Genomic DNA, 24,621 nt, shown 5'->3' with positions numbered 1-24,621 from the left:
TTTTGGCAAACTCCAAGTGGGCTGTCATGTTCCTATTACTGAGGATTGGCTTCCGTCTGGCCACTCTACCATAAAGGCCTGATTTGGAGGAGTGCTGCAGAGATGGCTGTCCTTCTGGAAGGTTCTCCCATCTCCACAGAGGAACTGTGGAGCTCTGTAAGTGTGACAACATAGGGTTCTTGGTCACCTCCCTGACCAAGGCCCTTCTCCCCCGATTGCTCAGTTTGGCCTGGGGGCCTGCTCTAGGAAGAGTCTTGGCGGTTCCAAACTTCTTCCATTTAAGAATGATGGAGGCCACTGGGTTCTTTGGGACCTTCAATGTTACAGAAATGTTTTGATACCCTTCCCCAGATTTGTGCCTGGACACAATCCCGTCTCGGATATCTACGGACAATTCCTTTAACCTCTTGGCTTGGTTTTTGCTCTGACATGCACTATATAGATAGGTTTGTGCCTTTCCATATATATATATATATATATATATATATATATATAATTTTTTTTTTTTTTTTTTGAAAAATCAAAACCTTTTCACTTTGTCATTATGGGGTGTTGTGTGTAGATTGATGGGACTAAAATATTGTATACATTTTAGAATAAGGCTGTTGCGTAACAGTGTGGAAAAAGTCAAGGGGTCTGAATACTTTCTGAAGGCACTGTATGATGCCATTATTTAAGATTATACATTTTATAATTCTCAGTTCCTCTTTTCTATCAATTAACTGATGACTTGAGGGTTGAAATATGTGCAATTTGACACCACCTCCATCGCGGCTTCTCTCTGAATTAATGTGATAAAGTTCCCCTTGAAATTGTAAGCAACAGTTTTGAAATGACGGGAGACCATTGTGTAAACAGGACAAATAACATTGTCGTATTCAGAGCTGGTTCCTGTCTGCTGGCAGGCTAAAGGACAGTCTGTGTTTACTTCATGCTCTACACTTTGTGCCCAAACAAAGACCATGCATCCACTGTATCAAAACTCTGAATTTAGGATTCCATGGACGAAAGCCTTGCTAGACAGTCAGACCCAGTCAGACACACACTGAGGAACAGTGCACACACACGCACACACACACACACACACACACATAATCTAATTTGTCAGATGCGGTTGAGAGCAGATTGTGCAGCAGAGAGATGGATGCAGTGCCCTGGGGATGCTGCTGAAGCAGAGTAATGATGTCTAACTGCATGTTCACAGACACGTGCTGCTCTCTCTGATGTCCCTCCATCCCTGTCTCTCTCTATATATTTCCATCCAGCCCTCTCTCTCTTTCTGTGTGGACTAGCCTCTCCTCTGGGAGTCCAGCCACCTCCACAGCCTGCAGTGCTCCTGCACCAAAAGTGAATATGTGAGCGGAGAAGGTGAAGGGGGGAGGGGGGGGTACAGAGAGGGAAAAGAGAGAGGGAAACAATGGTCAGAGTGGAGATGTGACTGGGCGTATAGTTGGTGTGGTCCCTTATGTTTGTCATTGTCCCTCTTTCTCCCTATCTCTCCCTCCTTCTCTCAGCTTGTAGAGGAAGGCCCAGGTGGGGCCGTGGAGTGGCTCAGTACAAGGGGGTGTGTTCTCACCATCACCCGTGCCTCTCCTCCCCCCTGGAGAAGGCCAGCAGGATCAGGATGTCGGAGGTTAGAGAGCGTAGCCCCCGCCACCAGAGACCCTGGTCAGTGTACCGGGCCAACACCTTTGACCTCTCCTCTGAGATGATCGGCCTGGCACTCGCAGGTGAGAATGGAGAAAGGGTTGTGTGTTGGACACAGACTATATCAAGGAAACAAACAATATGAGAGACCATGTGATGAACAATTGGTAATGGAATGACTTCCTGCCTTGTACACATCCTGTTGATCCAGTCTGTATATCAAGGAAACAAACAATAATGAGAGACCATGTGCTGAACAATTGGTAATGGAATTACTTCCTGCCTTGTACACATCCTGTTGATCCAGTCTGTATATCAAGGTACACCAACATGTTTATCACTGTGGTCCTTTCATTTCTGCCAACTGAATTAGTGGAAAATGACTTGTATGAGTTAATGCTACTTTGCTGTTTTGTAGGGAACAGCCAGGATCCAGATGAGCCTGTTCTAGAGTTCAGTGTGGGTGAGTACAGTAAATTAACTTCTATAGGAATTTGTCTTTCAATTATTGTTCCGTGCGTTCCAACGTGCTGTGTCCCTCCCTCCCCAGCCTGTAATGAGTTGGTGACCCCAGCTCTGGAGCGGAAACCCAACAGCTTTGTGGCAGTCAGCTGCACCACCCCTCCCCAGGCCTTCTGGACCAAACACGCCCAGACGGAGATCATCGAGGTGAGACAGACCATCATCCGTCGTCCATCTGCCCCCTGGGGCCGTCGTCCCTCTGCCCCCTGGGGCCGTCGTCCCTCTGCCCCCTGGGGCCGTCGTCCCTCTGCCCCCTGGGGCCGTCTGCCCCCTGGGGCAGTCGTCCCTCTGCCCCCTGGGGCTGTCGTCCCTCTGCCCCCTGGGGCCGTCGTCCCTCTGCCCCCTGGGGCCGTCCATTGCACTGCTCTGTTGTGTTACTATATGATTGTAGGATGTTGTTATCCGGCAGGTAGCCTAGCGGTTCAAGGTTTGAACCAGGAACTGAAAGGTCGCTGGTTTGAATACCCGAGCCGACAAGGTGAAGAATCTGTCCATGTGCCTTTGAGCAAGGCACTTAACCCCAATTTTCTCCAGGGGCGCCGTACTACTATGGCTGGCCCTGTAAAACAACACAATCTACTGCACCTATCTGGTGTATGTGACAATAAAACATGATTTTAGAATGTTGTTAACTAATATCTTTCTGTATGTGTACAGTTTAGATGAAGCAACAATGAGAGCTTCATGGATTGATTGCTTCCCCCTACAGGGCACCAATAACCCTATATTCCTGAGCAGCATAGCCTTCTTCCAGGACTCTCTGATCAACCAGCAGACGCAGGTCAAGCTGTCTGTGTACGACGTCAAGGACCGCTCTCAGGGCACGGTGGGTAGAATATTAGATAAGATGACATTAAAACACAGAGTAATATGTCCTGCTCCCATCAGATAATAAACTACTAGGTCAGTCCCATTCCTCTCATCACCTCCCTTCCCTCACCAGCCACCTTGGGAGTGTTGTTTTCTTCGACGTCTGTCTCTGTATCCTTTCTCTCTCGCTCCCTCCCTCCCTTGTTCTCTCCCTCGTTTTCTCTCTTTTTATTCTCTCGCTTTCTCTCTTTCTCCTGACCTAGATGTATTTATTGGGCTCAGCTCTGTTTCCTGTGAAGGAGTTGCTGCAGGAGAAGAACCACAGGTTACACCTGACCCTGAGGTAGGAGAGACTCAGGTTACACCTGACCCTGGGGTAGGAGAGACTCAGGTTACACCTGACCCTGGGGTAGGAGAGACTCAGGTTACACCTGACCCTGAGGTAGGAGAGACTCAGGTTACACCTGACCCTGAGGTAGGAGAGACTCAGGTTACACCTGACCCTGGTTACACCTGACCCTGAGGTAGGAGAGACTCAGGTTACACCTGACCCTGAGGTAGGAGAGACTCAGGTTACACCTGACCCTGAGGTAGGAGAGACTCAGGTTACACCTGACCCTGAGGTAGGAGAGACTCAGGTTACACCTGACCCTGAGGTAGGAGAGACTCAGGTTACACCTGACCCTGAGGTAGGAGAGACTCAGGTTACACCTGACCCTGGGGTAGGAGAGACTCAGGTTACACCTGACCCTGACCCTGGGGTAGGAGAGACTCAGGTTACACCTGACCCTGGGGTAGGAGAGACTCAGGTTACACCTGACCCTGGGGTAGGAGAGACTCAGGTTACACCTGACCCTGGGGTAGGAGAGACTCAGGTTACACCTGACCCTGGGGTAGGAGAGACTCAGGTTACACCTGACCCTGGGGTAGGAGAGACTCAGGTTACACCTGACCCTGGGGTAGGAGAGACTCAGGTTACACCTGACCCTGGGGTAGGAGAGACTCAGGTTACACCTGACCCTGGGGTCAGGAGACCCCGGGGTAGGAGAGACTCAGGTTACACCTGACCCTGGGGTAGGAGAGACTCAGGTTACACCTGACCCCGGGGTAGGAGAGACTCAGGTTACACCTGACCCCGGGGTAGGAGAGACTCAGGTTACACCTGACCCCGGGTCAGGTTACACCTGACCCCGGGTAGGAGAGACTCAGGTTACACCTGACCCCGGGGTAGGAGAGACTCAGGTTACACCTGACCCCGGGGTAGGAGAGACTCAGGTTACACCTGACCCCGGGGTAGGAGAGACTCAGGTTACACCTGACCCCGGGGTAGGAGAGACTCAGGTTACACCTGACCCCGGGGTAGGAGAGACTCAGGTTACACCTGACCCTGACAGTCATGTGTCTACCATAAACACCTATCTGATCAGACAGGATTCGTATGTGACTATAATTATCTTCATATTGCTCCCGAGTGGGGTGGTGTTCTGCATCTCAGTGCTAGGTGTGTCACTACAGACACCCTGGTTCGAATCCAGGCTCTAGCACAGTAGGCCGTGATTGGGAGTCCCATAGGGTGGCGCACAATTGGCCCGGCGTCGCCGGGGTAGGCCGTCGTGGTAAAATAAGAATTTGTTCTTCACTGACTTGCCCAGTTAAATAAAGGTAAAATAAAATATGCCATGCCTTTGGTAAGGCGACAGGTAGCCTAGTGGTTGGAGCGCTGTGCCAGTAACCCGAGCCGGCAAGGTAAAACAAAATCTATGTGCCCTTGAGCAAGGCACTTAACCCTAATTGTTCCAAGGTTGCTGTTGTATCAGGTGTCCTTCTTGCTGCCAACGCTCACTAATCCTGTTTCATTCTTGAGTTACCAATGACCCTGCCCGTGACCCCACTCTGTGAGGTGGGTCTCAGGAGGAGTTGGGATATGGGAGAAAAAAAAAATCTAATTCACACATGTAAAATATATTCTTGTACATTTGTGAAATGGGTCAAATGTAAACACCCAAAGGATTATTGTCTTAGAACAGATGAGGATGCTTAAGTGAATGGCTCCATAGTAATGTAAATATGAAGCCTATACATTTTTCAGCTAGATTGTTTTGGGTCTGTCATAGTTTTCTGCTGTTTGATCGTTGCTGACTGTAGACTGTGTGTTCCTGGGGGATGCCGTTGACAGCCCTATTGGTGTGTGTTATTGATGAACAGATCTGCAGAGAACAAGCACGTGGGGAACATCACCATCATTGCCTGGCAGATAGAGGAGAAGAGGGATCAGAGGACTCTGCCTGTTGCCAGGTTACCAGACGCCATCAACGGCAGGGTGAGCTTCTGAGACTTCCGCAGGATCCCTACCGCTGACACCAAATGTCAGACACCCGTGACCTGCGAGACCGTGGCCAGGGTTGTGTGTGTGTGTGTGCATGCGTGCGTGCATCCTGCATATGTGACTCTTCTATCCCTGTGTGCCACAGACCGTGCTTCCAGTGGATGAGAGCCTGACCGAATCCATGGGTGTCAGAGCCAAATATGCATCTTTATGCAAAGACACCCTGCTGACATCAGGTAGGAGGGACAGCTGGGTCTGTCCCATTATCTCAGCCCACTGGCACCACCTCTACCAAAGCCCTGTAGAAGAGCCTGTCTCCCCACTGAGACGCTTTGTAAGCAGGACACAATAATTCACAAGTGTCACCTGAGACGAATGCAGTTCTGTATCATCTTCCGTAACATTTCACCTAATGTGATTCTGTTCTAAAAATGATTTCTGCGGCTCTAAATGATTTGATTGGACATCCATCCGATCCGTCCCTCATGGCTGGATGTTAGCAGGTTTCACTGAGTAATGTCATTACCCGTACGCTCAGTGAGAGAGTGTTGCTTTTCTTAGTCACCACTCTGATGTGTGTGTGTCTGGACAGACATCTGTATACAGTGGAATGGCTTATTGTCCTCTGGGAAGGAAATCGTTTTTCACATGCTCCTCTTACACTTTAAATCATCACAGAGACAAAATATGACCTTTTGAAATATGCAGGTCCTTTATCATTTATTACTTGACCTGTGGAGCAAAATAAATGATTCAGAGATTGTGTTAGATGATGTTGAGCATTTTCCGTGTGTGTGTGTGTTTTCTCAGTGTTTGGAGGCACCATGTCCAGAATGTACCGTTTCCCCACCACGGACGGTCACCACCTGCGGGTGCTAGAACAGATGGCTGAAAGTGTGTTGTCTCTCAACATCCCCAGACAGTATGTCAAACTACTGCTGGAGGAGGACGCTGTCAGGTACACTACTACACATTGTCACACACACACACACAGAGACATATACACACACCGACATGCACATTTGTGACAGTGTCCAGGGATTTGTTAATTGAGTGTACATTAATAAAATATAATTTAATTCCTAAGTTGCCAAAGTGTGTGTGTTTGACGTGTTTTCAGGGTTTGTGAGCTGGAGGAGCTGGGGGAGTTGTCACCATGCTGGGAGAACCTACGACGACAGATAGTCACTCAGTACCAGAACATCATCCTCACGTACCAGGAGACTCTCTCTGACCTCACCAACTACAAGGGTTAGTACTGTACACACACACACACACACACGACTACCAGGAGACTCTCTCTGACCTCACCAACTACAAGGGTTAGTACAGTACACACACACACACACACACGACTACCAGGAGACTCTCTCTGACCTCACCAACTACAAGGGTTAGTACTGTACACACACACACACACACGACTACCAGGAGACTCTCTCTGACCTCACCAACTACAAGGGTTAGTACTGTACACACACACACACACACGACTACCAGGAGACTCTCTCTGACCTCACCAACAAGGGTTAGTACAGTACACACACACACACACACGACTACCAGGAGACTCTCTCTGACCTCACCAACTACAAGGGTTAGTACAGTCACACACACACACACACGACTACCAGGAGACTCTCTCTGACCTCACCAACTACAAGGGTTAGTACAGTACACACACACACCTCACCAACTACAAGGGTTAGTACACCAACTACAAGGGTTAGTACTACACACACACACACACGACTACCAGGAGACTCTCTCTGACCTCACCAACTACAAGGGTTAGTACAGTACACACACACACACACACACGACTACCAGGAGACTCTCTGACCTCACCAACTACAAGGGTTAGTACAGTACACACACACACACACACGACTACCAGGAGACTCTCTCTGACCTCACCAACTACAAGGGTTAGTACTGTACACACACACACACACACGACTACCAGGAGACTCTCTCCTCACCAACTACAAGGGTTAGTACAGTACACACACACACACACACGACTACCAGGAGACTCACCTCACCAACTACAAGGGTTAGTACTGTACACACACACACACACACGACTACCAGGAGACTCTCTGACCTCACCAACTACAAGGGTTAGTACTGTACACACACACACACACACGACTACCAGGAGACTCTCTCTGACCTCACCAACTACAAGGGTTAGTACTGTACACACACACACACACACGACTACCAGGAGACTCTCTCTGACCTCACCAACTACAAGGGTTAGTACTGTACACACACACACACACACGACTACCAGGAGACTCTCTCTGACCTCACCAACTACAAGGGTTAGTACTGTACACACACACACACACACGACTACCAGGAGACTCTCTCTGACCTCACCAACTACAAGGGTTAGTACTGTACACACACACACACACACGACTACCAGGAGACTCTCTCTGACCTCACCAACTACAAGGGTTAGTACAGTACACACACACACACACACGACTACCAGGAGACTCTCTCTGACCTCACCAACTACAAGGGTTAGTACAGTACACACACACACGACTACAAGTAACACACTAACTTATTTCAGCCTCAGATAACTATGTCGAAGGTGCTTGGTTTGTTGTGGTTTAACATGAGAATCCTACTCTGTCTATTCCACCCCTCTCTTTTGTCTGGTCTTTCCTCCAGGTCCATCATTCAAGGCCAGTAACCTGAAGGCAGAGAGGAAGCTGGAGTTCATACCCACCAACCTTCATGTCCAGAGGATGAGGGTGCAGGACGAGTCTGGCTTTGGTGAGCTGAGCCCCATTCCCTGTTCCCCCCTGGATGTTCATGCAGCTCTCCACTTTGGCCTTAATAGTTATGTTCCCCCAGACCACACGTATGACGTGGTGACTATCGGGGCTCCCGCCGCCCACTACCAGGGCTTCAAGAACAGCGGCCTGCGCAAGCAAATCACCAAGTTCGAGGAGGCCAAGAAACAGTGAGTACAGAACCTCACAAAGAGGTGGAACCGGGGTAGAACCTTGGTTAGACCTTTGTATTAGGTGTATCCTTCTTGCTGCGAATGCAACACATTTTTTCAGCTAACAACACTACTGACTGACTGATTATCTGGCTGTGTGTGGGCTTGGCTTTTTAAGTCTTGTTTTTAACGGACACATTTCTAATCAAGTGAATCCGAAGTCTGTTTTTGGTAGAGAAACACCCTTGTATCTCTCCCCATCCCCTTTTAAAATGGTATTGGAACGTTGGACTGCATCAACATGTTTACGGCGTTTTAACAGGTTATAACCATTAGGCAGAATGAATACCTGCATTAAACACAAACCACTGCTTTTGTCGAAACATTAACGTCATTATACAGTTGAGAATCACATCCTGAGAATGATATTATTTATGTGGTTAATGAATGATACCCCACAACATACTGTCAAATGCAATGCTTCATTTATCAAATCCATGTACGTCTGTTTATCCCTTGTTCCTGTGCTACTGCATGTCTGTTTTCCCTTGTTCCTGTGCTACTGCATGTCTGTTTTCCCTTGTTCCTGTGCTACTGCATGTCTGTTTTCCCTTGTTCCTGTGCTACTGCATGTCTGTTTTCCCTTGTTCCTGTGCTACTGCATGATCCGTATTTTGACGGCCGACTTCCTGTCTGTTTTCTCATTATACACTACATGCTATGCTGCTTTTAGCCTTGGCATTTCCCCTTAATTATATTTCAAAGACACCTTAATTATATTTCAAAGACATTTTCAGTTTTCTGGCTTTTTAATTTTTTCCAATTGCATCTTTATTTTCTAATCAGCGTTTATGAGGAAGAATGGTGAGTTCCTATGTACTCTGATTCTGTTCTTTAGTCATTTTATTCTCCCCACTGTTTGGTTCTTTCTGCACGGAAATAATTGTTTGTTCGCCGTCACTGAGTTTGTTGTTTAGCTGTAAGGCTGAGTCACTCAGTCACCTACCTGTGTTTCACCACTGTAAGTGTGAATCCACAATGGCTGCCTGTGAGTACCATCGTAAGCTACTGTATATGGACAGAGGGTGATCTACAGTAGAGCGCTTGCTATGGGGTTTGAGGCATAGAACTACAGAGACTGACAGATCCATAACAATAGCATTGTACATTCTACATCTTAAACAGTCTGCCTCACTCTGAACATCTGTGGTTCTATGTCTAGATAGTGTTGTCTGTGTTCCAGGTGAGGAACAGGCTTGTGCATGCAGATGTGGATGCTCACCTCAGTCCCAGACCTGCAGAGTAGAATATTCTAGCAGAGTTGAATTATTCAGATATGTATTGTATGCAGCCAGGTGTGTAATCTGTCAAGCAGTGTGAGAGAATGTATTTCTGCAACAATCTCCTTCAGTTCAGTTCCCAGAATGCAATGCACATTCAGTCTCACGTTCCTGTGTGTGCTCTTACCATCTTTGTCTACACATCTGCGTCTACTGTCTCTGTCTACTGTCTCTGTCTACTGTCTGTGACTACTGTCTGTGTGTCTGTGACTACTGTCTGTGACTACTGTCTCTGTGTCTACGTGTCTGTGACTACTGTCTCTGTGTCTGTGACTACTGTCTCTGTGTCTGTGACTACTGTCTCTGTGTCTGTGACTACTGTATGAGTGACTCAGGGTAAATGCTGTGTTCTCTTAACACCCCACCCTGTCTGTCCCTGCAGCAGTGCCCTGTCCAGCTGTCAGTCTATAGTGTACGTCCCCCAGGACATTGTCCGGGCCAAGGAGATCATCTCCCACATCAACACCCTGAAGACCCAGGTCAGCTACTATGCTGAGAGGCTGTCCCGGGCCGCCAAGGACCGCTCTGCCAACGGTCTGGAGAAGACCCTTGCCATCCTGGCTGATAAGGTGAGGGAAAGCCTCTAGTCTGGTACCAGGTCTGTTGTGGAAGGAGAGCCCCTGGCCTGGTACCAGGTCTGTTTTGGAAGGAGAGCCCCTGGCCTGGTACCAGGTCTGTTTTGGAAGGAGAGCCCCTGGCCTGGTACCAGGTCTGTTGTGGAAGGAGAGCCCCTAGTCTGGTACCAGGTCTGTTGTGGAAGGAGAGCCCCTGGCCTGGTACCAGGTCTGTTGTGGAAGGAGAGCCCCTGGCCTGGTACCAGGTCTGTTTTGGAAGGAGAGCCCCTGGCCTGGTACCAGGTCTGTTGTGGAAGGAGAGCCCCTAGTCTGGTACCAGGTCTGTTGTGGAAGGAGAGCCCCTGGCCTGGTACCAGGTCTGTTTTGGAAGGAGAGCCCCTAGTCTGGTACCAGGTCTGTTGTGGAAGGAGAGCCCCTAGCCTGGTACCAGGTCTGTTGGGGAAGGGGAGCCCCTGGCCTGGTACCAGGTCTGTTTGTTGTTTTATTGACCTTTGGAGTGTGTATTTTGTCTTCAGTCATAAACCCAAAGAGATTAATAAATCATTTTACCAATTGAATTTGTCATCATGTGGACGGAAGAGAATACAGAACTGCCTCTCATGTTTGGCTCAATTCCCGCTGTGTGGTTCGTATGACCTTTACCTTCAGACTCGCCAGCTGGTGACTGAGTGCGACTGCAAACTGCTGGCCTCAGCCATCCAGGGGCTGAACGCGGCACGCCCCGAGTACATCGCCTCCAAGGAATCACCCTCCGCCGACGCCACCGATCAAGTAGTCCTGCGCAACGACCGGGACACGCTGCTGGCCAAGTGGAGCGGATGCAACAGCCGGTCCTCGCTGCACGTCGACTGGCACGAGGAGGAGTGGGTAAGGCAAGGGGTCACCAGGGCTCAGGGGTTCACAGGTCAACTCCAGTTTAGCCTTCGTGGTTTAGGAGCACTTAAATCCAGTTCCAGTATGTAAGGAAGAAAGCAGTGTGTTTACTGAGGAATTTGTTGTGTTTTCGTTTGGTTTGTTGGTCCATCAGATGTCTAGACTGGAACTCTAGATTTGATTGGCTTTTGTTTATTCTCTCCTCCCCTCTCCTCTCTTCCACCCTTCTCTCCCTTCCCCTACAATGTACTTCCATTTTGTGTTCCTCCTCCCCTCTTCATTCCCTCCTCCTTCCACCCTTCTCTCCCTTCCCCTACAATGTACTTCCATTTTGTGTTCCTCCTCCCCTCTTCATTCCCTCCTCCCTTCTACACTGTACTTCCCTTTTGTGTTCCTCCTCCCCTCTTCATTCCCTCCTCCCTTCCACCCTTCTCTCCCTTCCCCTACACTGTACTTCCCTTTTGTGTTCCTCCTCCCCTCTTCATTCCCTCCTCCCTTCCACCCCTCTCTCCCTTCCCCTACACTGTACTTCCCTTTTGTGTTCCTCCTCCCCTCTTCATTCCCTCCTCCCTTCCACCCTTCTCTCCCTTCCCCTACACTGTACTTCCCTTTTGTGTTCCTCCTCTCCTCTCTTCCACCCTTCTCTCCCTTCCCCTACACTGTACTTCCCTTGTGTGTTCCTCCTCCCCTCTTCATTCCCTCCCCCAGGAGAAGGTGTGGGTAAATGTAGACAAGAGTCTTGAGTGTATCATCCAGCGGGTGGACAAACTCCTTCAGAAGGACCGTCTGCCCGGCGACAGCAGCCAGGGGGACACTACCCCAGGCCACCAGCAGGGCGGCAGCAGTAAGAAAGGTAACCAGAGTACCAGGGCGTTCTGGATCAACCCCGAATGCATGACCCAGGAGGAGCCTTCATCATCACTACCTTCCTCCCCATCATCATCCTCCCACCCTGAATCTGACTCATTCCCACCCAGCCCTGACAAAAACCCATGTAGGTTTCTTTCCTTTCTTACTTCACTTCACTTGCTTTTTTGCTTTGTCATGCACATTTGTCCTCTCATCATACTGCTATCATATTCATCATATCTCAACCTATTAGAATTGGTCTACCTTGTTTTTGTGCAGTATTTTTTTTTCTTAAACATTCCAAAGATGTATATTTCCTATGTGTGAATGGTTCATTTTTCTCTGTGTTAGGTAGGTCTGTCAGTGCTTGTTGTATTCTGGAGGCCAGCCAAAGTCCCGTTGCTGTGGCCTCCTATGTGCCAGCTCAGCATACGTACTGTAGCCATCTAGCTTATTATGTGCTTACTGTACTGTGTGCTGTCTGCCATGTTGCTGGTGGTGCTCCCTAACCATGCATGTGGCACCTCCACTCCTTCCAGATGGCAGCCCCAGTGGCGAGGAGGCTTTCCCAGGTAAGAGCTCTGTCCTCTCCCCAGCTTCTGTCCCCCTGTCTCTCTGACTGCTTCTAGCTGCAGCCCAGCTCAGTGCCACTGCTTCGTCTAGCTCTATATATCACCGTCTGTATGACACCTCTGTTTCTAGTCCCCTATCAGAGATGAAAGACTTAAAGGCCAATGTGTTGTCACATGTTATTGTATCACATTATATGAAGGAGTTGCAGCAGCAGTTTAAGGGTCTCTCAGGATGCTTTCAATGCAGGAGTACACAGTGTGTGTTACTGTGTGTGTGTTACTGTGTGTCTGGCCCAGGGGAGTGGAGCGAGGCCCTGTACACTGTGTGTCTGGCCCAGGGGAGTGGAGCGAGGCCCTGTACCCTCTCCTCACCACGCTGACAGTACTGTGTGTGTGTTACTGTGTGTCTGTGTGTGTTACTGTGTGTCTGGCTGGCCAGGGGAGTGGAGCGAGGCCCTGTACCCTCTCCTCACCACGCTGACAGAGTGTGTGTTACTGTGTGTGTGTGTGTTACTGTGTGTCTGGCCCAGGGGAGTGGAGCGAGGCCTGTACCCTCTCCTCACCACTGTGTGTCTGGCCCAGGGGAGTGGAGCCCCTCCCTCTCCTCACCACGCTGACAGAGTGTGTGTTACTGTGTGTGTGTGTTACTGTGTGTCTGGCCCAGGGGAGTGGAGCGAGGCCCTGTACCCTCTCCTCACCACGCTGACATAGTGTGTGTTACTGTGTGTGTGTGTGTTACTGTGTGTCTGGCCCAGGGGAGTGGAGCGAGGCCCTGTACCCTCTCCTCACCACGCTGACAGAGTGTGTGTTACTGTGTGTGTGTGTGTGTCTGGCCCAGGGAGTGGAGCTGTGCTGACATCTGGCTGTGTGTCTGGCCCAGGGGAGTGGAGCGAGGCCCTGTACCCTCTCCTCACCACGCTGACGCTGTGTGTGTGTGTGTTACTGTGTGTCTGGCCCAGGGGAGTGGAGTGAGGCCCTGTACCCTCTCCTCACCACGCTGACAGTGTGTGTTACTGTGTGTGTGTGTGTTACTGTGTGTCTGTTACCACGCTGACAGTGTGTGTTACTGTGTGTGTGTGTGTTACTGTGTGTCTGGCCCAGGGGAGTGGAGCGAGGCCCTGTACCCTCTCCTCACCACGCTGACAGAGTGTGTGTACTGTGTGTGTGTGTGTGTTACTGTGTGTCTGGCCCAGGGGAGTGGAGCGAGGCCCTGTACCCTCTCCTCACCACGCTGACAGAGTGTGTGTTACTGTGTGTGTGTGTGTGTGTGTTACTGTGTGTCTGGGGAGTGGAGCCCCTGTACCCTCTCCTCACCACGCTGACAGAGTGTGTGTTACTGTGTGTGTGTGTGTTACTGTGTGTCTGGCCCAGGGGAGTGGAGCGAGGCCCTGTACCCTCTCCTCACCACGCTGACAGAGTGTGTGTTACTGTGTGTGTGTGTGTGTTACTGTGTGTCTGGCCCAGGGGAGTGGAGCGAGGCCCTGTACCCTCTCCTCACCACGCTGACAGAGTGTGTGTTACTGTGTGTGTGTGTGTGTTACTGTGTGTCTGGCCCAGGGGAGTGGAGCGAGGCCCTGTACCCTCTCCTCACCACGCTGACAGAGTGTGTGTTACTGTGTGTGTGTGTGTGTGTGTGTTACTGTGTGTCTGGCCCAGGGGAGTGGAGCGAAGCCCTGTACCCTCTCCTCACCACGCTGACAGAGTGTGTGTTACTGTGTGTCTGGCCCAGGGGAGTGTGTGCTGACAGAGTGTGTTACTGTGTGTCTGGCCCAGGGGAGTGGAGCGAGGCCCTGTACCCTCTCCTCACCACGCTGACAGAGTGTGTGTTACTGTGTGTGTGTTACTGTGTGTCTGGCCCAGGGGAGTGGAGCAAGGCCCTGTACCCTCTCCTCACCACGCTGACAGAGTGTGTGTTACTGTGTGTGTGTGTGTTACTGTGTGTCTGGCCCAGGGGAGTGGAGCGAGGCCCTGTACCCTCTCCTCACCACGCTGACCGAGTGTGTGTTACTGTGTGTGTGTGTGTGTTACTGTGTGTCTGGCCCAGGGGAGTGGAGCGAGGCCCTGTACCCTCTCCTCACCACGCTGACAGAGTGTGTGGCTATGATGAGTGACAAGGCTAAGAGCTCCATGGTGTTCCTGTTGATGCAGGACAGTGCTCCTACCATCGCCATGGACCTCTCCCTGCAGTACAGACGAGATGTGGTCTTCTGCCAGACGGTCAGCACAGGACACATCCACACATACTGACGTGCGCACACACGCAGATGCATACACGTGTGTGCATGTGCACCCATTAGCAAACACATGTGCGCATACATACAGACACACAAGCAGTGAGGTAGAATGTGTGTAAATAAATAATGTATGTGACGTTGAAGTGAAAATATTAACAATCAACAAACTGAGTATACCAAAATTAGGAACAATTCCTAATATTGAGTTGCATCCCCCCCCCCCCCTTTTGCCCTCATAAGTCTCAATTCATCAGGGCATGGACCTCAAGGAGGCGAAAGCGTTCCACTGGGATGCTGGCCCATGTTGACTCCAATACTTCCCACAGTTGTCAAGTTGGCTGGATGTCCTTTGGTTGGTGGACCCTTCTTGATAAACAGGGGAAACTGTTGAGTGTGAAAAACCCTGTGCCTGACACCTACTACCGTACCCCCCACCCCGTTCAAAGGCACTTCAGTGTTTTGTCTCCCCCATCCACCCTCTGAATGGCACACATAAACAATCCATGTCCCAATGCTTAAAAATCCTTCTTTAACCTGTCTCCTCCCCTTCATCTACACTGATTGAATTGGATTTAACAAGTGACATCAATAAAGGATCATAGTTTTCACCTGGCCAGTGTCATGGAAAGAGCAGGTGTTCCTAATGTTTTGTATACTCAGTGTTAATGTTAATATCTGTCTCCAGCTCACTGCCCTCATCTGTGGCTTCATCATCAAGCTGAGGAACTGTCTCCGTGACGATGGCTTCCTCAGGCAGCTGTACACCATCGGCCTGCTGGCCCAGTTTGAGTCTCTGCTCAGCACCTACGGTAAAGTACTCTCCTCTCTCATTCTCTCTCTCTGTTTAATGATTGTTCACTCTCTCACATACCTCCCACCTCCCAGGCGAGGAGCTGTCCATGTTGGAGGACATGTCGGTTGGCATCATGGACCTACGGAACGTTACCTTCAAGGTGACCCAGGCAACCTCCAGCTCCTCCCCCGACATGCTGCCGGTCATCACTGGCAACCGGGACGGCTTCAACGTCCGCATCCCGTTGCCGGAGACCATGTTTGACGCGTTGCCGCGGGAGATCCAGAACGGCATGCTGCTGCGCGTCCAGCCGGTGCTCTTCAACGTGGGAATCAACGAACAGCAGACGCTGGCAGAGAAGTGAGCGGGGGGGAGGAATGATGGAGGGATGAAGAGTGGTGATGTCCCTGTATTGTTGACATGTCTCCTGTTTGTGACAGGTTTGGAGACACGTCTCTGCAGGAGATCATTAACCTAGAGAGTCTGGCCAGACTCAACTCCTACTATCAACAGTTCAAGGAGGTCCTACCTGAGGACTGTAAGTCACCATGAAGTATTTGGCCCTATATGGAGAATATTGTTAAGATGTAGCCTATAACACCCCCCCCCTCTCCTGGTCTCAGGCCTGCCCAGGTCCCGTTCCCAGACGTGTCTACCAGAGCTGCTGAGGTTCCTGGGACAGAACGTCCACGCCAGGAAGAACAAGAACGTAGACATCCTGTGGCAGGCAGCAGAGGTAAGCCCATTTTTCCGCTGCAGGTCCATTAATGAAATATTGGAGATGATCCTTTCGAGTCCAGTCAATTTCCTTCTGTATGGATGTTACTAATGAGAGTCCAGTCCATTTCCTTTTGTATGGATGTTACTAATGAGAGTCCAGTCCATTTCCTTCTGTATGGATGTTACTAATGAGGGTCTTGTCCATTTCCTTCTGTATGGATTTTACTAATGAGGGTCTAGTCCATTTCCTTCTGTATGGATGTTACTAATGAGGGTCCAGTCCATTTCCTTCTGTATGGATGTTACTCCAATGGATGTTACTAATGAGTCCAGTCCATTTCCTTCTGTATGGATGTTACTAATGAGGGTCCAGTCCATTTCCTTCTGTATGGATGTTACTAATGAGGGTCCAGTCCATTTCCTTCTGTATGGATGTTACTAATGAGGGTCCAGTCCATTTCCTTCTGTATGGATGTTACTAATGAGGGTCCAGTCCATTTCCTTCTGTATGGATGTTACTAATGAGGGTCCAGTCCATTTCCTTCTGTATGGATGTTACTAATGAGGGTCCAGTCCATTTCCTTCTGTATGGATGTTACTAATGAAGGTCCAGAGCAGGCCTGAATAATAATTCTGTAGTGAGCAGCCTGCTGTCTATTATTTCCTGGTATCTCTCCTCCCCAGATCTGTCGTCGTCTGAACGGTGTGCGTTTCACCAGCTGTAAGAGTGCTAAGGACCGCACGGCCATGTCCGTCACCCTGGAGCAGTGTCTGATCCTACAGCACGAACATGGCATGGCCCCACAGGTCTTCTCCCAGGCCCTCGACTGCATGCGCAGGTAGGTGTCCAGCCCACTGCCTGAACTAAAATGAAACGCACACATATTGCTCGTTCCATATGCTGGGATAGTGCCAACTACAAGGTCTCCTCCCCCCCATTTTTTTTAAATAATAAAATACATGAAAGTTATATTTTAATTCTCTGTAGTTTAGCATTGGTTCCTCACGCAGCATATGCTTGACAGTCTGTCCAGCCAGTTTGTGGAGAATGCTCCCCATGATGACAGAGCTCGCTTTCCATACCCCCACATCATCCCCCTATCCAGCTCTCCTCCAACCCCATCCCCCTGTTCTCTGACACTGCTTGCTGAGAAGATGAGAAGGGCTAGATGAAGTGAAGGAGGGTAGAAGGAACAGAAACCTTGTGTAAAGATGTGACGACTCCCAGAACAGAAGCCCTGTAGAGTACAGTAGGTTATGTGAAAGATCTGTTGGGTAGTAATGCCATGCTGTCCTGCAGCTCCCTGCATGGTCTCTCGCTCCTCTTCTTCACCTGCCCACTTCCTGTTCCTATTTGGTATGGGGAATTTTAAGTGCATGGCTTGAGGCTGGCATACCCCCCCCCTCCCTCCCCCCACCTGCTATTCAGGAAGTGAATCCAAATTCAATGACTTGACTGAAATGAAATGGATTGGAGCACAACCCCCCCCCCCCCCCCCCCCATATCTGTTGTCTGTGGTATGAACATGGAGAATCATCACTGTCTTCTCTTCTTACCTCTTGATTGTTTCTTTCCTAAAGATACAGAACATTTCTCTTAATTTTCTCCTTTCTCCTTTCTCTCTTCCTCTTTTATGACAATGTATTTGTCTAACATTTCCCTTTTTTTTGGAATGATTTCATTTATCCATTTTTAATTTGGGGTGTTTCTTGTTTGGGATTTGTTTCTGGCTGAATTGGTCTTTTCACCTTCCATTGCACTGGCTGTGGCCCTAACCTTAATGTTATTACACCCCACCTGCACCATCACTGGTATCTCTCTTTGTTATCCATGGCTGATCATGGCCACCACATATCATTCATATTGTGTATTATCATCTCCTCCACTCTTATTGGCCACTTCATCCCTGTCCCAATGCACGTGTCCATCTATCCATCCATCCATGCCACCTGTACTTTTTGGCCCCGGCTTCTCCTCCTCCCCCCCCCCCTCTCCGCAGCATTGGGACCAGGGAGGGGGTCACCCAGAAGAACCTGAGTGGCCTGTTGCCTGTGCGGGATTTCAGGCTGGACCCCAGCCTGCTGTACTCCCTGCCCCTGCTGGCCCTCAGCCCCAACCTGCTGGTCGTCTGGCTGTTCCTCAGCGTCGCCTACTTCCTGGCCAAGCTTCGCTGCAGCTGAAGGCACAGCCCCTCTGCCACCCAGCCCCACCTTCTCTCGACCTCTACTCACCTCTTCTCTCTGCCCGTTTCCCCCAGTGTGTCAGTCAGTCAGTCAGGAAGAAAGGCAAAAAGTTAGTTTGTCAGTCAAGGAGGAAGACAGGGAGTCAGTCAGTCTGTCTGGAGCTCAGCCGGGAGAAACCTCTGATTGGCTGAGGGCAGACCGTGTGTACCTGACTGGACTTTATGTGCGTCACTCGGCTAAACTGCCAGCTGTTCCACCCAATGGGCAGCCAGCACTCCTCCCGCCCTGCTCTCTGTCCTAACCAATCCAGTCAGAGCAGGAGGCTGGTCTAAAGGTCTATGTGCAGAACTGTATGAGACTGTTACTGTCAGTGTTCTGACATATTTCTCAGTTTAACACCCATTGTTTTGCAACAATCAAATACAAACTGAGAGTATGGAGAGAAACTTAGTGAAATATAGCCGGTAAGAAGTTTTAGCTGAATTTAATGGAAGTTTGTCCCAGTTGTCCTTGAGTATTTATAATGCCGCTTCCCAACTCATGACATGATTATAACCATGATAATATGATGTAATGGATCCTTTGGTTTTGCACAGAGCTTATTTTCAGTCATGCAAATGTTCTGGCTTGCTTGACGTTTACGTCTTCCATGCAATATCAAGCGGATGTTGTTTTGATCTGGTGGCCATTTTGTTGTTGTTCCTCAGGCCCTTCCTACTCTTACAGCAGGAGAGACTTGTGTCCGCTTTCAATTTAAACCAATGCACTTTTGTATCAACGTTGTCGTCTTAATGAAGGTTATTCGCTTGTCTTGCCAATGGACACAGTTTATTCTTGGTCAGAGCAATTTGAATTGGCTAAATCTGTGAATTTATGATATTTCAGGGGAGCTTTGTTGGCTTGTTTGATTATGCAGTGTAGTTTTTCCGAAGTGTTTATTTTTTAGTTGATATAAGATTTCATGCCTGGACCAAGTTTCCTATTTACTATAGAGTTTGTATATATGAATTGGTTCTTTGTTTGTTTGAGAACCTATAAGGGTTGCAGTTCTAGGGAAATGACAGAGAAGATGAAGAGAATGTACATGGGCGAACCTCAAATGGCTCCCTACCACCAAATGATGCACCACCTCTGACCAGTAGTGCACTAAATATAGGGGATGATTTGAGACACAACCCATGCTTGTTGTGCCAAATGTTTTAGCCAGGTCTCAGATGGTAGATACAGGTCTTGGATCTTTATTCCAGGTCAAAGTATTACTTCCAGATCTCCCAGCAGCCCAAATCCATCCCACTTCCACAGAGAAGTGCCCTAGAAAGGGAGATTTGATATCAGACTCTTTGGGTTACTTCCAAGCCTTGCACTCTGGACTTCCTGGTCTCTGTCGAGAGAGTCCACACACCATTATCAAATACAGTAGTTGCTATCTAGTCCCATAAAAACATGATTAGCCATCTAATGGTATATGCACTCATTAATATGTAGACTAGTGGTATTATCGTTTTCCAGCCCCATAGCCTCTCTCCATTTTAATCAGTATAATACCTGTCTTCAGTGTTACGTCCCAAGACGGCCACACTCAATCCAATCTAAAGTGACCTACTAAAGAAATGGACCATCCGTCCCAAAATAGCCTCCTCTGTGAGATTGTCACGCTCGTCTTACATCCCCTCCACCCCTCATTTCCAACTCCTCGACCCCCACAATGGAAAACTGGAGGGATTCTTTTGTCCTTGTTGGTTGAGCTTTATGCAAGCTTCTTATAGGCCTCTCACCTGTGTGACTGGTATGAGAGCTCGGCTGGGTTTAATGGTGTATTTAGGTTAATTCATTGGTTTGGTTTTGAATATTCAGAGGTTTATTATTTCTACTGATTTACATTATCGACAAATACGTACATGCAGTATTTATTTCTCAGTATTCTACAGTATTTACTTTTTCAATCTTGTAAATCATTATTGTAAATAATAGAAATGTATAAAATCAGATCATCTTTTGATAAGTATGCTGGTGTAGAACTACCTCTATTGTCCCATGAAAACACCATCTGACTGTCAGCCAGGGGAGAGAGCCGAGGGACAGCCAGGGGAGAGAGCCGAGAGACAGCCAGGGGGAAATGTGCTCCATGACAGCAGCACCCAAGTTCTTCACCAAATGGCACACTATTCCCTACGTAGTGCCCTATAGGGCCTGGTCAAAGTAGTGTACTATATAGGGAATAGGGCTCTGTTTAAGACGCAACCCCAGTCGGTAAAATGTTAGGATGGCGTTTGCCTCAACCAAATGTGAATTAGCTCGCCCTGCTGGTTAGTAATGATACAACAGAAGCTTGCCACCCAGTAAGTCCTATGAAAAGATTTGGATTGCTCCGTTCTGGGGATACATGCAATTAGGAGACCATTCTAAAGTTGTAGAGAATTGCAGAATGTGCTGGTGACATTTAGTTCTGCTGGTGTATTTAATTCCGATGAAGAAACCCACTGTGTTAAACATGTTGTAACCATAGGGATGCTAAATCCAGGAATATTCCAACTAAAACCAAGTTCTTGACTCAATTCTCAAGTTTTATTTTTCTGTTTCTCTTGAATTCCTTAGTGCTTTTGACTATAGAGAATATATTTATATTGCGTTGCATTATATTTTCATGCTTGTATGTCTAAATGCTCACGTTTGCTAAATATATGTATTCTTATGGAAAGTTTGTGATTACATTATCGTCATGCAGGTGTCACTTTAGAATTTCTCCCTCTCATGATAGTTGCTGTTCCAGATATCTTTGTATTAACCCTTGTCTGGTACTTTGCCAAGTTCCAACCTAATATCAGGGTTGCTTGGATAATCATTTATGAGTATGCTCTGAAATACTATCCTTTCTCCCTTTCTCTCTGAAGTAGTATGCGTTTCTCCCTTTCTCTCTAATGCTTCTCTCTGAAATAGACTTTTCTCCCTTTCTGGTTCTATATGAAATGGTATGCGTTTCTCCCTTTCTCTGGTTCTCTCTGAAATAGTATGCGATTCTCCCAGTCTCTCTGAAATAGTTTGCCTTTCTCCCTTTCTGTCTGAAATCGTTTGCGTTTCTCCCTTTCTCTCTGAAATCGTTTGCGTTTCTCCCTTTCTCTCTGAAATCGTTTGCGTTTCTCCCTTTCTCTCTGAAATCGTTTGCGTTTCTCCCTTTCTCTCTGAAATCGTTTGCTTTCGTTTATGCGTTTCTCCTGAAATCGCTTTCTCTCTGAAATCGTTTGCGTTTCTCCCTTTCTCTCTGAAATCGTTTGCGTTTCTCCCTTTCTCTCTGAAATAGTTTTTCTCCCCTTCTCTCTGCTTCTCTCTGAAATAGTAGACTTTTCTCCCCTTTTCTCTAATGCTTCTCTCTGGAAAGTGCAATAGCAGTCAATTAGTCAGCAGCCCAAAGAATCAGCTTTAATGTTGTTATATAATAAATGCCAAATGTATCAGAGGAGAAGGTGTTCACTTCACTGTAGAGTATTTGAATAGTTCTGTTTGTTTTCCCTGGAATGGAACTGTTGCATTGAAATTAGAATGTAGAACATTTAAGTCTGTGTCTTTTGCTATTGCTCTTGTTTCACGTTATCTGTGGTGCTCGTAACTCTGTGGTGCTCGTAACTCTGTGGTGCTCGTAACTCTGTGGTGCTCGTAACTCTACCTAGAAAGCAGGTCTTCTGTACACAGTATTAGTGTTCCGTACCGCTCCCTCCAACATCCCGATATTTCCCGGGACAATCCGTCCGTTCCTTTAGCTGTTGCCCCCATGTTTCTTTGACAGTGGCGTCAATGTGTTGGTTGGTTTTTGGGTTTGTCATTTGTCTTTTAACACAAGCCCTTTTTTGTTTTTGTTTTCTTCACTTTGCTGTCATCCTCTCTATCTGTGCCCTCCCTCCCTTCCTCCCTCCTCCTTTTTCCCAGTGAGGGCTGCAGACGGGAGAATACCATGAAGAACGTGGGATGTCGCAAGTATGCTTTTAACTGTCTGCAGCTCAAGGCCTTCCCCAAACATTACAGGCCCCCCGACGGAACGTTTGGGAAGGTTGACACTTGATTTGGATCATAATCTTTTCTATTGTAATAGGGACAGCAACAACAATGGCAGCATAAAAAAAATGAATCAATGGTTAGATGGTCTTCAACCTACGGTAGTTGCGGAAGTCCTGTGCACTGAATCGATGCATATTTTCCATTTCAAAGAAGAATAGCAAAAACTATGGAATGGGGAAAATGCCAAACCACTACTGGTTGAGAAACGATATACCATTTATTCAGACCTCACATGCATACCTTTCTATATTGTTCTGAAGTTGTAGATCAGTCAGGTGGAACTAGTGACAACACTGTCTGGTTACATCACATTTTTAGCGTAGTCAAGATACAGCAAGGAGGTCGTTTTCCTGAAAAGACGGTCACTGATTCTTTACCATTATACACAGTGATGACTTTTAGTACTTTTCAGAGCCTCAGGCCATCTATAGGTCACCAAACGTTCATCCTGGGACGATGCTACTTCATGCTGACTATGTTCAAAGTCGTGTCTCTCAACCCATAGTTAACATGTAAACTGGGATTCGTACATTTGGTTGGCGTCATTGGCCAGAGCCTATGCATTTCAGAGTTCTTATTTAGGGAGTGTTTTACGTATGGACCACACATTGTGGAAGTCAAGCTAGTCTGATGGACTTGATGAAGGATTCCATGTGGATTTAGCAGTACTCTAATCCTGTAGAGCAGGGGTTCTTTCAATGTTTTCAGCTCCAGAACTGAATAAAGAATTGACCATCCTCCTGTGACCCAAATGGTTCACCAGTGACCCAAATGAAGACAAAATAGTGCGTGATTTGAGATGTATTCTCATAACTCACCACCCACCTCTTGCATGCCCAGGGCCCACTTTGGAACCCGACCCATAGTTTAAGAAACCCTGTAGAGAGACGTCCCACCGACTGCAATGGCAACCCAAGACCAACCAGAGCTTTCAATGTCTGACGCATACCTCACCTATGTCCTGTTTCCCTTTTCATATCTGTAAAGCCTGCGTTTAACTTCTTTGCCAAATGAAGGTTTGTGATTGTGAATGGATTTAGCTATGTGACATTATCTGGCAGCTCACTGTGAAGTCTTAGCACTGTTAAAGGGATAGTTTGGGATTTTGGCACGAGTTCACCCGGGAGTCGGGTGAAGTTAGCTGTAGTTTCGCAAGCCAATGCTAACTAGCTTAGCACAAAGAGGGCCTCATTGCCAAAATCCTGAACTATTCCTTTAAGACTTAGAGGAATATGGAAAAAGCTATGAATGTTCTAGAAAGATCCACTTCCCTCTTTTTCCAAGTTAATTTCAAAAAGTTTGGTTTGAGGGTAGCAAATGAAACATAACACATTATAAGATTGACTTGTAAAGGAAATCGAGTAGATTATTTTCTGTTCTAATGTTGAACCAAGTAAAGGCCAGTAGGAAACCATTTAAACACCCAAGAAGCACTTTTCTTTATAATCATTTTCTGCATTTGTTGCACTGTTATTTTAGGATTGTCTTGTTGGCAGGCGTTGTTGATCAGGGTAAAATAGTCAGTAGAATGTTATCGGTATGGGAGTTACATTGTACGTTAATCTGGAAACTGTGCTGCTCAACAACAACATATTTGTCACGTCTATTTTCACCACCAAGCAGCAATGTCGACTTTCTGTTTTGCAACATTTAATGAGATCGCAATTTGATACACAATTGAGCCAGAGGAGACTTGACCCTACAAATGAGTCGTGTGTGTGTGTGTGTATGTATGTATGTATGTATGTATGTATGTATGTATGTATGTATGTATGTATGTATGTATGTATGTATGTAGCAAAGCTTCACATATGTTTGCTTTTCAACAGGCACTTCTGTACTGCACATGACACACGAACCATAAACTCAACTGGGATGCAGTTTGTGTACATTTAGTGTATTGTTTACTGTCTTTCATGCTCATAAATATTTTTAGTATTATTGGAAACATATTTCACTATCTGCAGACTTCATTTTCCATTTATGTACTATACTATAGGGTATAATTCAATAAGAGTTGGGATTGGATTTGTATTTCTTTCTATCGTAATGAGCATATCTTGAATCCTGCACAAAGAGGATATCTGTATAGGCCTGACTGTTGCTTTAGATGACGCTTTCATCAATATCTGACGCTAATAAAAGAATGTTCAACGTC

At 47.7% G+C, this 24,621-nt stretch overlaps 1 protein-coding gene across 3 annotated transcripts in view; it reads left to right on the top strand.

The window, feature by feature from the left end:
• Positions 1-24,621, top strand: part of LOC135543374 (inositol polyphosphate-4-phosphatase type I A-like) — a 42,220-nt gene extending 17,599 nt beyond the window's left edge. Inside the window, exons 2-24 of one of the 3 annotated variants that reach the window (XM_064970584.1) lie at positions 1,515-1,730; positions 2,066-2,110; positions 2,198-2,316; positions 2,879-2,995; positions 3,243-3,322; positions 5,185-5,299; positions 5,451-5,541; positions 6,116-6,263; positions 6,426-6,556; positions 7,997-8,101; positions 8,183-8,291; positions 9,120-9,137; positions 9,996-10,182; positions 10,837-11,055; positions 11,770-11,914; positions 12,450-12,482; positions 14,527-14,699; positions 15,402-15,525; positions 15,602-15,869; positions 15,950-16,047; positions 16,133-16,245; positions 16,914-17,068; positions 18,230-21,603. In XM_064970584.1, coding sequence (XP_064826656.1) covers positions 1,625-1,730; positions 2,066-2,110; positions 2,198-2,316; positions 2,879-2,995; positions 3,243-3,322; positions 5,185-5,299; positions 5,451-5,541; positions 6,116-6,263; positions 6,426-6,556; positions 7,997-8,101; positions 8,183-8,291; positions 9,120-9,137; positions 9,996-10,182; positions 10,837-11,055; positions 11,770-11,914; positions 12,450-12,482; positions 14,527-14,699; positions 15,402-15,525; positions 15,602-15,869; positions 15,950-16,047; positions 16,133-16,245; positions 16,914-17,068; positions 18,230-18,410 — 2,880 coding nt within the window. In that variant the 5' untranslated portion in view covers positions 1,515-1,624 and the 3' untranslated portion in view covers positions 18,411-21,603. Of the gene's footprint in view, positions 1-1,514; positions 1,731-2,065; positions 2,111-2,197; positions 2,317-2,878; positions 2,996-3,242; positions 3,323-5,184; positions 5,300-5,450; positions 5,542-6,115; positions 6,264-6,425; positions 6,557-7,996; positions 8,102-8,182; positions 8,292-9,119; positions 9,138-9,995; positions 10,183-10,836; positions 11,056-11,769; positions 11,915-12,449; positions 12,483-14,526; positions 14,700-15,401; positions 15,526-15,601; positions 15,870-15,949; positions 16,048-16,132; positions 16,246-16,913; positions 17,069-18,229; positions 21,604-22,334 lie in introns of those variants that run through there. The other 2 variants (XM_064970582.1, XM_064970583.1) reach the window with 2 other exon arrangements.

Source organism: Oncorhynchus masou, chromosome 7 (genome assembly GCF_036934945.1).
Source record: "Oncorhynchus masou masou isolate Uvic2021 chromosome 7, UVic_Omas_1.1, whole genome shotgun sequence".
NCBI lineage: Eukaryota > Metazoa > Chordata > Actinopteri > Salmoniformes > Salmonidae > Oncorhynchus > Oncorhynchus masou.
Note: the sequence above shows the minus strand (reverse complement) of the source record. Positions and strands in the feature narration are given on the sequence as shown.